Source organism: Sinocyclocheilus anshuiensis, unplaced genomic scaffold, assembly GCF_001515605.1.
Source record: "Sinocyclocheilus anshuiensis isolate Anshui unplaced genomic scaffold, SAMN03320099.WGS_v1.1 scaffold2533, whole genome shotgun sequence".
Classification (NCBI taxonomy): Eukaryota; Metazoa; Chordata; class Actinopteri; order Cypriniformes; family Cyprinidae; genus Sinocyclocheilus; species Sinocyclocheilus anshuiensis.
The window spans coordinates 513,784-531,898 of NW_015548189.1; the positions used below are offsets into that span (position 1 = coordinate 513,784).

General features: G+C 36.2%; 2 protein-coding genes across 2 annotated transcripts in view; both read left to right on the forward strand.

The window, feature by feature from the left end:
* LOC107705029 (zinc finger CCCH domain-containing protein 13-like) overlaps window positions 1–5,076 on the forward strand; it is a 43,037-nt gene extending 37,961 nt beyond the window's left edge. The window contains exons 20-21 of the mRNA XM_016508143.1: window positions 1,491–1,654; window positions 4,811–5,076. Coding sequence (XP_016363629.1) covers window positions 1,491–1,654; window positions 4,811–4,987 — 341 coding nt within the window. The 3' untranslated portion in view covers window positions 4,988–5,076. The remainder of the gene's footprint in view (window positions 1–1,490; window positions 1,655–4,810) is intronic.
* Window positions 5,077–5,729: 653 nt separating this feature from the next.
* Window positions 5,730–18,115, forward strand: part of LOC107705039 (transmembrane 9 superfamily member 2) — a 28,475-nt gene continuing 16,089 nt past the window's right edge. Inside the window, exons 1-8 of the mRNA XM_016508155.1 lie at window positions 5,730–6,058; window positions 6,914–6,981; window positions 12,698–12,791; window positions 14,181–14,308; window positions 14,395–14,524; window positions 14,610–14,734; window positions 14,904–15,015; window positions 17,169–17,248. Coding sequence (XP_016363641.1) covers window positions 5,903–6,058; window positions 6,914–6,981; window positions 12,698–12,791; window positions 14,181–14,308; window positions 14,395–14,524; window positions 14,610–14,734; window positions 14,904–15,015; window positions 17,169–17,248 — 893 coding nt within the window. The 5' untranslated portion in view covers window positions 5,730–5,902. The remainder of the gene's footprint in view (window positions 6,059–6,913; window positions 6,982–12,697; window positions 12,792–14,180; window positions 14,309–14,394; window positions 14,525–14,609; window positions 14,735–14,903; window positions 15,016–17,168; window positions 17,249–18,115) is intronic.

Below are 18,115 nucleotides of genomic sequence, written 5' to 3' on the forward strand. Positions count from 1 at the left end.
AAATATTCTTCAAAATATAGACCTCATGTCTGGCAACTACATTTGGGCTAAGCCCCGAATGTTTATGATGTCTGGCTCCGCCCCTGGTGTTTCGTTGCAAAAGCGAAAATTTGCTTTGTTTGGCCTTCCAAAAGAGGAAACGACTAGAAATCAGTGGTTAAGTTATATTTACAACACTGTTCCGGAACAGTTCAACCCAAATATTCAGATGTGTGCAGCGCATTTTATGGAGGACAAGGACTGTTTCCTGGGAGAGTAGCCTACAGTGCTATACACAACATACAACTGATGTCTGTTTCTATAAAGTGGGGCATCCCCACTGGATGCAACAAATGCCTCGTTTATAATGGGTTTTACTGGTTTTGTCTCGTCGCGCCGGGACACGGCATCACAATATGGTATGGTGCGTAAAATTTCTGTCACACACTTGAGGTATTCGGCCAATCACAACGCACTGGATAGCTGGCCAATCAGAGCACACCTCGCTTTTCAGACCGATGAGCTTTGTAAAAATCAATGTGTTTCAGAAAGGCGGGGCATAGAGGAGAAACAATAATGTACATTGTGGAAAATAATGTGTTTTTTTAACCTTAAACTGCATAAACACATTGCATTACACCAAATACACCAAATAATGTTCTTTTTAGCAACGTCATATGACCCCTTTAAGACATTTCAACTCCAAAATCCTGCTTCTGGCTAAAATACGAGTCCTCTATCTATAATACTGCGTTCTCCAGTGAATATATTGTCTCGTCTGAATCAGGAGAGAAATTTGCATAGATCAAGCACCGTTTACAAGCCAAAACGGTTCCAAACAAATATTTTGGTGTGAGAGGACAACAGGGGATGGGCTTTTTCACTGGAGGAAGCGTCATCATGGATTAAGGACTCATATTTTAGCCTAACACAATGGTTTGAAGTAAAATCTTAATAATGGATTTGTTTCTTACAAAAACACACTTCACAAGATGTTAATTGATGGACTGGAGTCGTGTGGATTGTGTTTTAATCATAGACTGTATAAAAACATGGACGTAGTGTCCGTGATGTCACCCGTAGGTTTCTGAAGAGCATTCTATGGGATTGACTCTTTTGGAGCCAGCCTCTAGTGGCCAGTTGATGAATTGCAGTTGAAGTCACTTCCGTGTTTGTTTCAAGAGAGAGACCGGAAGGTTGCCGCTTGGTTTTTATCAGCTGGTTTGACTCTCATTCTGATGGCACCCATTCACTGCAGAGGATCCATTGTTAATTTTTTTTTTTTTTTGCTAAATTTCTCTAAATCTGTTTTCACGAAGAAACTATTTGATCTACATCTTGAATGGCCTGAGGGTGAGAACATTTTCAGCAATATTTTGGGCAAATTTTTGTTTCAAATTAGGCTCTACATATGTATCAGTTACCTCAGAAAATAATTTTTGTGGTAATCAGTGTAGTTATACAAACATGGCTATTTAAATGAGTGACTTTAATCTTATATGTATCCATAGATGCTGATAAACTCTTAGAGCATGATCTGGGTGCTCTGAACATGGCTGCATACAACAGAAGAATGGAGAGGGCCAACCTACTGAGGAGCCAGGGTCCTTGCTGCAAGGCACTGTGTGCTCGCAGAGACATTGCCATACGTAGACAGCTCCTGAAAAATGACAAGGTGCTCTTATGGTCTTTAATCACAGGCACTTATTTTGTATAACCTGGGCTTTCCGAAACAGTATTAATTGAGCTCTATTCTGGAACGTGTTAACCCTAACTTTTAGTGTAAATTTAATGTGATGAAACTACACCACAAATTATACCATATATATATATATATATATATATATGCATCGTAGTTAAAAAGTTTGTGGTTGGTAAGATTTAAAATAAATCTTTTATGCTCACTAGGGCTGCAATTATTTACTCAAATACAGTAAAACAGTAATATTGTGAAATATTACAATTTAAAATAAATTGAAATAGTTTAAATTTAAACTGTAAAATCTAATTTATTCCTGTGATGCAAAGCTGAATTTTCAGCATCGTTACTCCAGTCTTCAGTGTCACATGATCCTTCAGAAATCATTCTAATATGCCGATTTGCTGCTCAAGAAACATTTCTTCTTATCATCAATGCTGAAACCAGTTGTGCTGCTTCATATAATTGTGTAAATTGTAAATTCAACTCATTAGGCTTTTTTTTTTTTTTTTTTTGATGAATAGAAAGTTCAAAAGAACTGCATTTATTTAAAATAGATTTTTTTGTTAAAGTCTTTACTATTACTTTTGGTCAGTTTAGTGCGGGGGTATTCAACAGGCGACCCGCTGGCCATATCCGGCCCGTCTGCATTAATTTTGTGGCCCGCGTCATGCTGAAGATTAATGTATTTTTTATTACAATTTGCGCTCAAAATATTAGGCAGTTTGATTTTTTTAATTAAATATATACAATCGCAGAAGTAAAAGCTCCTCGATCTCTGCAAGCACTGTAACTAACGTGCAATTAAAAAGTGACACGCGGCACGCCCCAAACAACTTCAAAAGAGAAGCGTTACGACCTTACGTAAAAGTCCAACAAAAGAGAACATTTAATAACATGATTTTACTCCACAACATAAGTCGAGTGTTTGAAATAACTTCTGTGATCTGATGTGCAGTTTTTGTCACAGAATGAGGCAAATAATATATTCTATATGGTAATAAAGGCTATGTCAATTAGCATTGGATTATAAGTATACTTTATTATTACGAAAATACCAAAGATGGCTTGAAGAACACAGCTAAAACCATATATTGTTGCGTCTTATGTTTACTGTCGTATATTGTTGGATATTTAAATAAATAGCCAGATCGCAAACAGATTCTATCACCCACACAATCTTGTTCGTAAATGATAATGATTCAACTATATGTCTATTAAAGCTTTAATCACACGGTGACATTCAAATCTGCGTTTGCGCTGCCGCTGACCAGAGAGAGCATTTATATGAAACATCTTTACAAAGTCTTTTGTATCGTCATTTCTGTGTTACAAACATTCAAATAATCACAGAAGTACTGGAATAAAAATTTATAGTTCAGATATAAACACTGCTGTCTACAGAAGTGATCAAAATAGAACAAGTCACCTTTTTGAAAGTGACAATGCTTCAAATAAAGATTGTATCAATTACAACGTAATGCCAGCAGATGGAGACAAGTGACTTAAAATTAGATTTGTTAAAAAAATGTTGATTCATTCAGGAATGAAACAAGTGAAGTCTTTATGAGCAAGTCATGAAGTTATGAGCTATAAATCATTTGTTTAACTTTTTTTTATCAGTTTGTTGAATATTGTATTCTATAAATAGACTGCTGCAATTTTTACTAGAAACTCTAGTAAATTACATGTTATTTTGTTTAGCTGTCTGTTTTTTTTTTTCAGAATCATGGTGGGAAAATAGTGATATCTATTTTAAAAAAATAAAATATTGATACAATATAGTTAATATAAATATGAAAAATAATACTTCTTTCTAAAGAATTGTGAACTATATTTGCGCAAGAATGTTTTTAGTTTTAGCATTTTGAGTTTGTTCAATACTCGGTTTGAGTATGTCCATTTTTTACATTAATATAGCAAAACAAACTTTTAATCCAATTTTTTGTTCCAGATTTTTACTCTTTAAAAAAAAAAAAATATATATATATATATATATATGAGCCTGTTCTAGTACACCCCCAAAACAAAATCAAGACTTTGTAAAAGAGCATAATAGGACCCCTTTAAAAAAACATCCTGGCTCTTCCAAGCTTTATAATGGGAGTGGATGGTAGCCCAAAAAATGGCACCCATCCATTATAAAAGAAGTCCACACGACTCCGCGGGGTTAATAAAGGCCTTCTGAAGCGACGCAATGCATTTGTGTAAGAAAAATATCCATATTTACAACTTTATAAACCTTAATCTCTAGCTGCCGCTAACTGTCGTACACACGTTCATGAGAGAGTGGCATCCAGCGGATGACGAAGGACGTAGGCAAACGCGGTGACGAATGTGGAAGCGCAGAGGAGAGAGCGAAACAAAACACCGGTCACGAATTGGTAGTACAAAACGAGGATTTGTAAAGAAAAATGTCAGAGGATTTCGATATAAGCCAAGAGGACACTGGTTTTACTTTGCTGTAAACAAAACATGTTTCTCGCAAGACTAGCATATTCTCACCGGAGCTTATGCTATGCCTACGTCCTACGTCATCTGCCATCCGCTGGATGCCACTCTCTAGTGAACGTGCGTACAACATAATTTAATATAACTCCGATTGTGTTCATCTGAAAGAAGAATGTCATCTACACCTAGGATGGCTTGAGGGTGAGTAAATCATGGGGTAATTTTCATTTTTGGGTGAACTATCCCTTCAAGTATTGATTTCTTAAAAACTTGTAACCCGAAGGTTGCGGGTTCGAGTCTCTGTATTGGCAGGGATTGTAGGTGGAAGGAGTGAATGTACAGCACCCTTTTCCACCTTCAATACCACGACTGAGGTGCCCTTGAGCAAGGCACTAAACCCCCGACTGCTCCCTGGCCGCCGCAGCAAAAATGACAACCCACTGCTCCGGGTGTGTGTTCACGGGGTGTGTGTGTATGTATGTGTTCATTACTCTCTGCTGTGTGTGTGCACTTGGATGGGTTAAATGCAGAGCACAAATTCCGAGTATGGGACACTACAATTGCCACACTTCACTTTCACTTTCATCTAAGTATTTTTTTTCGTACTCCTTTGGTTTAAATTAGCTTAGGTGTACATGATCCAGTATTTGGTTTAATGCTTCTGTATTCCTCCTCATGTAGGGCACAACCAAGCAGATCTACACCAGCGCTCCAGTGGTGGACAATGAACTTGTGCAACTGAGTTTACGTCTCTTTAAAAAGAAAATGGCTTCCAGCCTGTCCAGTGGACAGGAAAAGACTGATTCAGCCTCTGCAGCCCAACAGCTCAGCACACCAGCAGAACTGTGCGTCTCCTGATTGTGCTCAGTGAGTACAGTCTGAAAGTACTGATCTCAGATCACGGTCATCTCGATTATTTTCACACACTGAAACTGTTTAAGTCAGTGCGGATGGAGGATTGCTGCCCTAAACCTCAGAAGAACCATAGAGACTGGACATACTAGCCTGTGGAGATGCTGTCTAAGATTTCACAACCCTTGAACTTTGAATCAGAAGTGTGATAACTATGTACTGCATAAGAACTTTGTCATTTAAATTTGTTTTAGAGAAGATTTTTGCAACGTTGCTGAATGTTTGTGGGATATACAATGGGTACTGAAGATGTATATTAAAATGACTGTATTATGTGCATCTAACTTCTGTTCCCCTTGTTTTTCAGTTTTAAAACATTTGTGATCAGTCTCGGCACTCTTGTTCTCAGTGATTCCTTGTTTTATTAAAATATGATTCAAGAAGAAAAGGTGGTTTTGTGTATCAACCTTGTTGCTCTAAAGTGGTATCTGTATTATAAAACTATAAAAAAAATTATTAGACACAGGATATTGTTTTATTATGTCACTACTATGTATAAATAAGACATTTCTTAAAAAAATCTATTTTAGGTTTCATTAGTAGTAAATATGCAAATGGTTTTATCAAAATATTGGTTCTATTTAAAATAGTTGCTGCATGAGATATTCAAATTTAGAAAGGGCATAATTTTCAAGATTTGTGTATAATGGTTTCATTGTCTTCCGCATTGGAGTCCTCCACTATCCCATCATGCTGTTCGTGACGGATGACGTGTCTGAGGAATCGGATGCTGCTACGCAGGCAGCAGCTTCGCTAGCGCTAGTGCTTGGATATCACCAATGTCTGAATTCTGACACGCATATCTACATTTCACGCATGTAAATATATCTACCGAATCCTTAACTAGTCGGTCGAGGCAAAATGGCCGTGTTCCACCGTGTCCGTGTTGTATTTGTGTTGATTTTTCTGTGCGGGTCGTTGCGGGAAGCGTTGAGTTTCTATCTTCCTGGTTTGGCCCCTGTTAGCTTCTGTGAGAAAGAAGAGAGCGAAAAAAACAGCGACGTACCAGACTGCAAGGTAAATATTCATATTAATACGCGTAATAAGTGATTTTCATTCAAATGTATAAGATGTGCCGTGTTTCTCTGCAGTGAGGTCTCTATGCTGCGTGATGCTAGCTCGAAATGCTATTGCTGGGTGTCAGTTGTGGAAACGCTGTTGCCTTGATAAAGATAACAGCTAGACATGCTAATTTCGTCTCTTTCAAAAACTTTGTAGTGCCATAAAGCTGACTTTCGTAGTCGACTGGTCTGTGAACCTGCAAGTGAAGAGATTCGATCAATTCCCATGTGTCTCAAACTGAACTTTGACTGTAAAGAGAGAGTTCCCTTAAAAATGAAAATACTGTATTCGTTACTTAATTTTACCAAGATAAAGCAGCGTGAGCGCACAACAATTAGTATTTATAAGTACCTTCACATGTTTATGAAGAAATGTGGTTCACGAATGAATTGGATAAATCCCATTGACTAGTTATAAATTCTGTCATGACGTCATTTTCTTTATAATATTTTTGAATTGTGTAATGTAATCATGTGTTTTTCTAATATGATCTGTGTGTCTCTATACATGAGGGAATAGCAGGTTGTTGGTGACACATGCACACATGTAAACTGGTTCAACAGGTGTGATGCGTTTCCTCTATTTCCATATCCTCATGTGGGGGTGGGTCATAATACTCCGTTAACAAGTGAAGATAAAGATGTGTTCTGTAAAGATGCCCTCACATGAGTAATTGCATGTCAGAAAAGTTTATATGGAAGTAAATAATATAAACTTGAGTGACACTTTAAAAAAAAAAAAAAAAGAAGGAAGGAATTACTGTGGACATTTCAAAATTGCCATAACCTTTGATGCTACTCTTTTTGACAGTCAACCATTGAGCTGTTTGTGAACAGGCTGGATTCTGTGGAGTCTGTTTTGCCCTATGAATACACAGCGTGAGTATGAATTATCCTGTATGTTATAGTATTTATTAGTTATAGCTTTTAGTTTTAGTAATTTTGTTATGCCTTTGTCATTTTTATTAGTTTCTTAAAAAGATTTCTATTTGGCTTTATTTTTATTGCTGTTTTAGTAATTTTAGTACTTCGATTAAACTTATTTTGGTTACACTTTATTTTAAGGTGTCCTTGTTACACGTTACATGTACTTACTATTAGAATAACAATTAATTATGCATAATTACATGCAAGTAACCCTAAGCCAAACCCAAATCCTAACCATATAGTAAGTACATGTAGTTAATTAATATTACTCAGTACTTATATGTATAATTACACAGTAACAAGGGCACCTTAAAATAAAGTGTAACCCTTATTTTATTTCATTTATTACCCAAATCAATGTTCCTTTCTTTTTCTTTTTTTTTAAATTTTGAGCTTTTCTAGTATAAATATGTAATTAATTTTGTTTCAGCGTCATTTCAATTAGAAAAAAAACAAACTTTTAGGCCTAATTGTTTTAGTTATAGATATATAGATTTTAGATATCAACACTGTAATGGATAACACTGAAGAAATTGCATTTTTAACATGGTTTGCTCAAGATTTGCTATGCTTTTTGTATGGTTAACCTGTTAGTACTCACAGGTTTTGCTTTAGTAACTCTTTGAGGGAAAAACTGAAGAGAATGAAATGTAGCGCAAGGTTACTATAGTTTTGAATTTTTAAATTAGTTTTATTTTAATATCGTTTTCAAATTTGCTATAAAATTCAGTTGAGTTTTTATTAGTTTAATTCATATTTTTGTTAGTTTTAGTTTAGTTTTTATTTTGTGAACGCATTTTTATTTAGTTTTTATATGGTTTAATTTCAGTTTTAATTAAAGTTTAGCACTTCCAGAGCGCAGGCCAAAGAAAGACTTAGGCATAATTTAACCTTTAGTGAGGCAAATATATAGCGACACAAAATTAACGCATGCTGAGATTGCTTAGATAGTATAAGTATACAAATATACGCCAAAGAAAGCAGGCAAGCCTTTTTTTTTTTTACTAAATTAATCTACACAAGTCGCGCTTAATGTCATATCCAATGATGTGTGTTGAGATATTTAGTATGAAAATAAATGTAGCCTGATTTGCATAGGCGGAGGGTGAACCAACTCCAGGGTAAGGCTAAAAGCAGCCAAATGTATTAAACATCATAAACCCGTCTTTTTAAGCAAGAACCAGACATGGGTGTTATGTAGGCTAAAAAAATGTTTAATGGGACTAAATTTGTATTTAACGAGATTAAATACAATTTATAATTTAATAAAAACGTTAGAAATTGATAATTATATAACGTTTCCTTTCCACGGTTATTCAAACAGCGAATAAATTATATATAGAAAGTGACATTATCACTAACATTGAGTTTAAGCAATCTCAAAAAAACAAAACTATCGTTATAATCACTGAAGCTGTATACACTATGAAATGAATCTCTTACTTACATTGTACGTCCATCTGCGCTTTGTTGTTTATGATGAGAATTCGCAAGAGCCCGGAATTCAGTCAGCGAACGCGCGCGCACTCAACAAAACTGATCTGTTTAAACGATGACTCATCTGGATGCTTCTGATTGGCCATTGCATTCCTAAACTCATGGTTCAAATGCGCAACACTGTAAAAACGCCTAAAATGAAATCCGGTGCAACATGAGCAGATCTTAGTTTAATGCCGCAATCGACACTGTCTATTCATGTTCACTTTGTTAGCAACAGACGTAATAGATTTAATTTATTTGTGCAGGGGCATTTTTGTCCAATTTAGTGCCATTTTTGCCCCAAGTCCCCGTGGCCACACGCTCCGCCTATGCTGATTTGGTTATATGTCTTTTCTTATTTAACCATAAACATGATATTGTAACTGTGGTGTCTTGCTCACTTTTCCATGAACAGCCATGCATCATTCAAAACTAGGACTAATGAAATTCAATAATAACGGCAATCGCATTTAACAGTAAAGGCTTATATTTGAATGTTCTTTTCATTTATGAAGAATTATAAGCGTGTGTATGATGCACATTTGTTCAAAAGCCTGACAGAGTGATCACAAGATCAAGATGCTAGGCAAAAGTTTTGTGTTGTTTTCAGAAAGGATGCACGTTCATCTTTTTTTTCTGTTAATTATCATGTTGTGCTGCATGTCTGTTTTTCTTCAAAGCACCAACTAAGAAGAATGCCTAATGTTGGTTTGATTGCTTGTGTTACATGATAAAATAAATAATCTTGCTTACCTGATGTAATAGATTTAATGCGAGTGCGGTTCGGGTCGCGACTCGCGGTCTTTGTCAAACGGTTCTGGTCTGGTACAGAATTAAATTAGTGCTGCTGTCAGATAATGGGTCGGGTGTTCTGTTAAGTACTGCTGGTGCACGTTTACCAAACAGGACCCGTGCAGGCTTTAAACTGCTTTGCGTCTCTCCGTCAGATAACCCCATGTGCGTGATGCGACATTACAGGCTATTTCCCTAAACCTCCACACAGCTCGTATATTTTTCCGCCAAGGGGTGAGAACGTAATGATTACGAAAACGATTATTTATTTTTGATAAATATTTTATTTCAGTTAGTTTTTCAATAACTGTTTTTAGTTTAGTTTTAGTTTTTCAATTATTTTGACGTTTTTATTTTATTTCAGTTTACAAAATTGTTTTTTCTTCAATCGTTTTAGTCTTAGTTTACGAAAATAACCTTGATGTAGCGAGGGTGTCGCCGATACACTAGAGCAGTGTTTCTCAACCCTGGTCCTGAGCGCCCCCCCAACACTGCACATTTTGTATGTCTCCCTTATCTGACACCCATTTCAGGTCCTGGAGTTTCTTTTAATGAGCTAATGAGTTGAATTAGGTGTGTTTGATTAGGGAGACACACAAAATGTGCAGTACTGGGGGGCGCCCAGGACCAGGGTTGAGAAACACTGCACTAGAGAGACGGTGGAGAGGAAGGGGAGGAAAGTTTGAATGTAGAGACTTAGGAGGAGGAGGGAGTGCCGTTATGTTAACACAGAGGCCTTTCAGTCACACCACCCGCTGTATGATCGAATGGAGGCAGGAATGTCTTACTCTTCCTCACAAGACATTCAATATAACATATGCTTTATTAATCTGCCTTGCACTTACTGTGCTCAAGCTCCTGAGGGTGTTCTGTCTGAATTAACACGAGTACCCCTATGGCAGCTTTCTTTTAATACAAGCAAAACAGCAAAAACAAACAACAAATATAAAAATGTTTTGCTCAAGGAAACTTGGCTAGGCAGTAGTCTTCTGGTCTCTGGTATTTAATAAAACAATAATGCCTTGGATTAGCTGTAGGTGTAAAAACAAATAGATAAATGTATTATTTAAAGGTCCCATATTGTCAAAACTGAAATTTCCTGGCTTTTTTCATGATAACTGAGGTCTAAGGGCTATGTAACTACCATATAAGTTTCAAAACAGTCAATCCACAGACAAAAGCACACAGCCTGCATAAAGTAGTTGTGCCTTTTCACGAGCCGTTGTGACTTCCGTAAAAAGGTGACGTCAGAACTACACAGTCACCGCCTTCAGTCACCACCCCGAGCACTGCCCATCGTCCCACCCTCCTTTGCCAAACCCCCAGACAACATCGCTGAGCAACAACAACTCGGAAACATGTCAAGAAAACGCTGTTCAGTCGATGGATGTCAGGAAACTACAAAAAAAAAAAAAAAAATTAATTACCATTCTGAAACATCCTATTGTAAGCGCATTTGATGAGGTGGTTGGTTGTTGCCGATTCGGGGTCTGAGTCTGGCTCAAACATGTAAGGCCGGAAAACATTTCCCTCAGCAGTGGCCATCATTACAGGTGTTTCTATTTACAAGTCGGCATCTTTGAAATCTTTGTTTCCAGATGGAACGTTAAAGAACGCGACACACGTCTCCCGGAAATCCTGTAGAATTCAACCAATCCGATGACGACTTTGACACTCCTGAAGTGTTTCCACTTTTGTGTCCCATATGCATCAGACGTTTAGCCAATGGTCCGTGGGCGTGACGGCTGAGACTACCTTATCAGTGGCACACGAGATGCGATGACAATGTATGTGTCATTGATTGCATTTGAATGCTATTGTTAGCCTATCCAGTTAAACCCACTAGATGCGGCGCTGCTACGTTGTTCATTCATATATTGGTATCAGTAGGAAAGCAATAGTTACGTAGATTACTGCATTCGGTTTTTGGAAAAAAAAAAAAAAAATTAATTACCATTCTGAAACATCCTATTGTAAGCGCATTTGATGAGGTGGTTGGTTGTTGCCGATTCGGGGTCTGAGTCTGGCTCAAACATGTAAGGCCGGAAAACATTTCCCTCAGCAGTGGCCATCTTTACAGGTGTTTCTATTTACAGGTGTTTCTATTTTTCTATTTGCCTTAGCAGGCTACAGCAAACATGACCTAGTTACCTGTGGTTGGCCTGGCCGTGCGTCACTCAGAAAACAACAATGGCGGTTTTTCCCCATCCCACTGTATCATGTTTTTAAATGAAGAAAGTAGCCTTCTCTTTGTGATTGGTTTTCGGTCCTTTGTATTAAACTATACATCCATGCATGGTGCTGTTTTTTTTTTCTAATTGTTTAAGCAACTTTATTAATTATATATGATTTATAAACATTATTTTAAACATAATGCACTTTTTTTTCCAAAGATAGTCGTGTTATTTTATTACGCTTTGAAGAAACGTGCATAATATTTTGTGCGATGCACCCTCTTGTGGCCTCAGGAGAGAAGGCAAAAGCTTTTTTTCCCCTAACTGAAATTATGCCTTTTAAATTCGAATATAATTCGAATTTTGATAATATTTAGAAAGGAGCTGTAAAAATATATTTAGATGGTTTTTGGTACTTATACCGCAAATATATATTCTTAAGGACATCAAAACCTAAAATAAAACTCCAGAAAGGTGTATAATATGTGACCTTTAAAGAATAATGTACTGTCAGTTAGTCATTATCACAAAATCAACCCCTACAACATTATCAGGGTCTTGTATCATCTTTAAGGGGTTTATTTTGCTCATATCTTTTAACTCTTTGTGTCTTCTACCGGTTCCTTGTTCTTCAGAGCTTGCTTTAATTGGTGACTCCTGAGCTTCCAGCCATTTATCAAAGGTTTTCTGCTCACCATATATATTACAATTAAAGGGATAGTTCATCCAATTTACTCACCCTTATGTTGTTCTTAACCTGTATGCATTTCTTTCTTTAGCAGAACACAAAAGAAGATACTTTGAAAAATGTGGGTAACCAAATGGTTTTGGTTACCATCGACTTCCACTGTATGCAAAAAGGAATCCTGTTAAGACATTTCTTGAAATATATTATTTTATGTTCCACAGAAGAAATAATTGTCATTTTTGGGTGAACTTTAAGTTCTGAAATCAAGGTTTCTAGAGGTTAAATTAAATTAACAGTTAAATTATTTGTAAACCTGTGCATACTTTTAATGCCCCCACACACACACACCCAGTAGTCAGCTGTATAAAGAATAGGCTGATCAGATATTGACAATATTTGTCACTCAGTTTAAAAAATCTGCCATGTCATCTGATAAATTAATAAACAAGAAATCCATATATGAACTCATAAGTGCTATTTTGCTGAGCTTTTTGATTAAGGAGTTGATTATTTCTGATTATTTTTATTCTTTCAGGTTTGATTTTTGTGCCGATCAGTCCGAGAAGCGTCCATCTGAGAACTTGGGTCAGGTGCTGTTTGGAGAAAGAATTGAGCCATCCCCGTATAAGGTATATTACACAACGTTCTTGTAGGTCGGAGCTTAGCACTAGCAATGCCAAGGCCATGGGTTCAATCCCTTGGGAATGCATGAACTGATATAATGTATACCTTGAGTGCAACATAAAGAGGTTGGACAAAATAATGTGAACACCCATTACTAAAGGGGTTAATGTAATTTGTGTAGACTACAGTGGGGAAAAAAACAAACAAACCATTGCTGTGATTATCTTCCAAAAAGGACAAATCATGGAAGCTTTAGCAGCAGCATAAATAATTCTTTGGTGTTTCAAGAACAAACGTCTTTGTAGACAAAGTCATCAGTGAAGAAGAGTAGTCAGCGAAAGTGAATGATAGGGACCATCAAACACTAAGTAGAACTGTGTCCAAACAACACAGAACTACTGCAGCAAAATGACTGCAAACCTCAGTATTAACTTTGGAGACCCTGTTTCAAAATCCAACCACAGAGAACTTCACAAAGCCAACATCCATAATAAAACTTTAATCACAAACAACCAATGCTAAAATGTGACCCTGGACCACAAAACCAGTCTTAAGTCGCTGGGGTATATTTGTAGCAATAGCCAAAAATACATTGTATGGGTCAAAATTATTGATTTTTCTTTTATGCCAAAAATCATTAGGATATTAAGTAAAGATCATGTTCCATGAAGATATTTTGTAAATTTCCTACTGTAAATATATTAAAACTTACTTTTTGATTAGTAATATGCATTGCTGAGAACTTAATTTGGACAACTTTAAAGGTGATTTTCTCAGTATTGTGATTTTTTTGCACCCTCAGATTCCAGATTTTCAAATAGTTGTATACTAACAAACCATACATCAGTGGAAAGCTTAAGTATTCAGCTTTCAGATGATGTATAAATCTAAATTTCGAAAAATTTACCCTTATGACTGGTTTTGTGGTCCAGGGTCACACATGTCAAAAAAGAAAATGGGTCATGATCATATAACCTGGACAGTTGAAGCAAGATGAACTTCAACCTCTGCCCAGGCCAGGCAAATCACCTGAATAGACTACATCAGACTACACTGGGCAGTTTTGGAGAGAAGAGTGAGAAGCAAATTGCCTCCTCAAACATCTCTGAAACAGCTGGCAGATGTTCTGATAGACAACATTCATCTGTACATTCAAAAGTTGTATAAATCTATTTTAAGAAGGTTTGAAGCTGTATTAAAGGCAAATGATGCTAAAACACCTTAATAATGAAATATTGCCTATTTCCCATGTGTTCACAGTATCACCTTGGATAAAAACCTCTGTCATATGCGGCTCTGACTTTGTCCTTATTGACATATACATTGCACTAAAATCATTCTATTATTCTTTTTAGTATAGCATTTTATTCTGTGTTTGTTTGTTTTTCTTCTAGTTTTCCTTCAAGAAGAATTTGGAGTGCCAGAGTGTCTGTCTTAAATCTTACAACACAGAAAAAACAGAGGAAAAATCCAAGCTGGACTTTCTCAAGAAGGGAATGCTCCTCAATTACCAACACCACTGGTGAGGCAGTCACTCCGTCTCTCTCTGTACTGTAACACAGCACTACAAAGAAGCATAGCATCTCATCACTTATTTGACTCTCTCAGGATTGTCGATAATATGCCGGTGACCTGGTGTTACGATGTGGAGGACAATCAGAAGTTCTGTAATCCAGGGTTCCCCATTGGTTGCTATGTCACAGATACGGGACGGGCCAAAGATGCCTGCGTAGTCAGTGTGAGTGACACTTACCAGCCTTTTCAAGGTCATACGAGTGTTCTGTTTAGTGCAACTTGTTCAAGCAATGGTCATTTTCATGCAGGCTGACTTCAATGACAAAGACACCTTCTACATCTTCAACCATGTGGACATCACCATTTTCTACCACGTGGTGGAGAACGAGGCTGCTGGTGCCAGACTGGTTGCAGCTAAATTAGAGCCCAAAAGGTACTTGAGGCTCTTTAATCAATTCTAATCAATAATAAGGCAGCAGAGAAGGGTGCCATTTAGCTGATTAAGATTTAATAAAAAAAAGCAACAGTATATTTAATTGTCAAATTGAGCATATATTGGATTTAATATGTAAATATGGACTGTTTCTTGTTTCTTTTTAAAGCTATAAACACACCAACATGGAGAAACCAGACTGCAAAGGACCTCCCATGAGTCTGAACAACAAGTTTAATGGAGAAGTCAAGATTGCCTACACTTACTCCGTCAAGTTTGTGGTTAGTGATTAAGATACTTCCATATCAGCCTTAAAGGGTTAGTTTATCTTCAAATGAAAATTCTGTCCTCATTTACTCACCCGAATGTCATTCCAAACCCATTAGATTTTTGTTCATCTTTGGAACAGAAATGGAGATATTTTTATTAATCTCTCATAATCATTTCTGTGATTTGTTTTTTTTTCTTTTTTAATCTATTCTTTTAAGTCTAGACAATCAAGTTTTCAAGCTTCAAAAAGTACATTGTAAATGTAATCCATGAAAATCAAGCAGTTTAATCCAAGTTTATTGAACAGAAACAATCACTTTAGATTTTAATTTAGTTTTTGTAATATTCACATATGTGATCCTGGAGCACAAAACCAGTCTTAAGTCGCTGGGGTATATTTGTAGCAATAGCCAAAAAAACATTGTATGGGTCAAAATTATTGATTTTTCTTTTATGCCAAAAATCGTTAGGATATTAAGTAAAGATCATGTTCCATAAAGATATTTTGTAAATTTCCTACCGTAAATATATCAAAACCTAATTTTTGATTAGTAATACGCATTGCTAAGAACTTCATTTGGACAATTTTAAAGGCGATTTTCTCAATATTTAGATTTTTTTGCACCCTCAGATTCCAGACTTTCAAATAGTTGTATCTCGGCCAAATATTGTCCTATCCTAACAAACCATACATCATGGAAAGCTCATTTATTCAGATTTCAGATGTATAAATCTCAATTTAAAAAAACTGACCCTTATGACTGGTTTTGTGGTCCAGGGTCACATGTAAACATTGAGTAGCGCACAAATATAGAGCACGTAAGCTCAGTTGTGTGTGCTTGACAAGTAAGAACCAGCGATTTTTGTTCTCATGCATCAAGCAGGCATGTTTGGGCCTCCATTTAACATATTTAATGTGCTCTGTGTACAGTATGTGTGTTATATGTTGAATAAAAGGCTAAATTAAATCTGTTCATTTTAGAAAGAGATGTCTTTTCTGAAGATTTGGATTAACCTTTCAATTCATATGGATTTTTTAAAGATGTCTTTATAACCTTTTAAAGCTTGAAAATGTTGTTTTCTTAGGCTTTCAATGTATTCACAAAAATGTTAAAATATTAAAAATGTAAAGTCAAGTCCCCTTTACTTCTATAGCTCTTTATGCAATACAGATTGTGTCAAAACAGCTTCACAGTGATAAACATGAAAATAGCAGAATCAATTATGGAAACTCAAATGTGGGGACAGTTCAGATTCTGTTGTAAAGCAGCTCTAAAAGACAGTAGTGTCAGCTTCAGTCAATTCAGTGCTGGTTCTGTTCAGATAGGGCTCCACAAGGAATCATATTTTTATTGTGATCACGATTTCTGCTTCTCTCAATTTATTAAGCGTAATGTCTGCAATATTTGCCCACTGGTTATTTATCCTGAAAACGTTTCATTTTAATGTTTAAAATGCCTTAATTTATGTTCTGAAGATCAACGAAAGACAAATTGGAACTTGAGGGTGAGTAAATGACAGAATTTACATTTTGGGGTGAATTTATATTTCTCTGAACTGAATTAAAGTATCTTCCATTTTTTAAAAATAGTAGTTTATATTCATATAAACTTAAATCATTTACATCTCTCTTCCTCTTAATTTCAAAGTGAGAAGTATTGTTCTATGTTTTTCCACAAGGTGGCATACTGGTATCATGCCATATGTTTTCTGTAAAGCAGGGGTTTCCTGCAGGGTATACTATCTGCCAATTATTGTCTAATAAATATAATTCAATTTTGTGAAAAAAAATTGTGAAAAATACAGTATTACATGAACTTCATCCAAAGCAAAAGCATCATTGTTCATCCCATGCTAGATGCATGGAAAATATAATTATCGTTACATTTAAAATTAGCATTTGAAATGCTTTGCAATCTAAACCTCATAACAAACTATGTAAATATGTTAATTTGGGTTTATATGCATGTTGTTATAGACCAGGCCTACAATGCAACAATCAATGTTATACAATATGTAAGTGTCCGTGCTCTGTCTCACTATCAACCAAGGGGTCCTTTAGCCTGTAAGAAATTGTAGACCCCTGCTGTAAAGTGATTTATTATATCAATATTTCTGCAGAGCTCTTGGATTTACTGTGTAACTGCTGGTTTGGTGTTTGCAGGAGGACAAACTGATTCGCTGGGCCTCTAGATGGGATTATATTCTTGAGTCTATGCCACACACCAACATTCAGTGGTTTAGGTGAAGGCACATATCACACACTACACACATCCTATTGCCCTGTTCCAAATGACACACTCAAAGTGGACATACATTCTCATAAACTCCCCCTGTGCTGTGCACTATAGATGCATCCTTTGCAAATCTCACATTGGGGTGGGCTTTACAGCAAACTACCCACCAGTGTGGCGGGGTTTACCTTAATTATGACCCATGTGAATTCCATAAATTTAAATAATAATAATAATAAATTTTTTTTGTTTTGTTTTCCACAAATATTTAAAATCCATGTATTCCATCAGGGTGTCCGCGGGTCCTTAAAAAGTCTTAAAATGTCTTAAATAACGTTTTCCTAATATAAGGGCTTAAAAGTCTTAAAATGTCTTAAATTCGGATTCGATGGGTCTTAATTATTTTTGGTCTCATTACCGCTAAAATAAGTCTGACGGACCTAATGACTGAAGATTTTTTCTTCCCGCGGTAAGTTACTGTGTCATCAGAGAGCATTGCAGTAAATTAGCAGAATACAAGCTCGCGCTGAGGCTCACTCTGTTTGTCTCGAGACTTCAGAACAAATGAGCGTGACAGCTGACAGCAACTCAGAAGAAACACACTGAGGTAAAAATTCTGAATGTTTAGTTTATTCATAACATGATATAGTTAAGTAACACCATGACAGGTGAGCTATTTTACTCAATATTCTCACAACGCAAAAAAAACAAACATTCAAAACACCTACAGAGTGCAGGCATTACGTGAAGTCTAGTGCATGTGCGCATTTACAGTGCGCTCTTTCACTGCATGATTCAGTCTATTAAAATGCATTCAGAATGATCACAAATTCAAGACATGGGGGCAGAAAATGTGTATATTTATACTCAAGTTCAC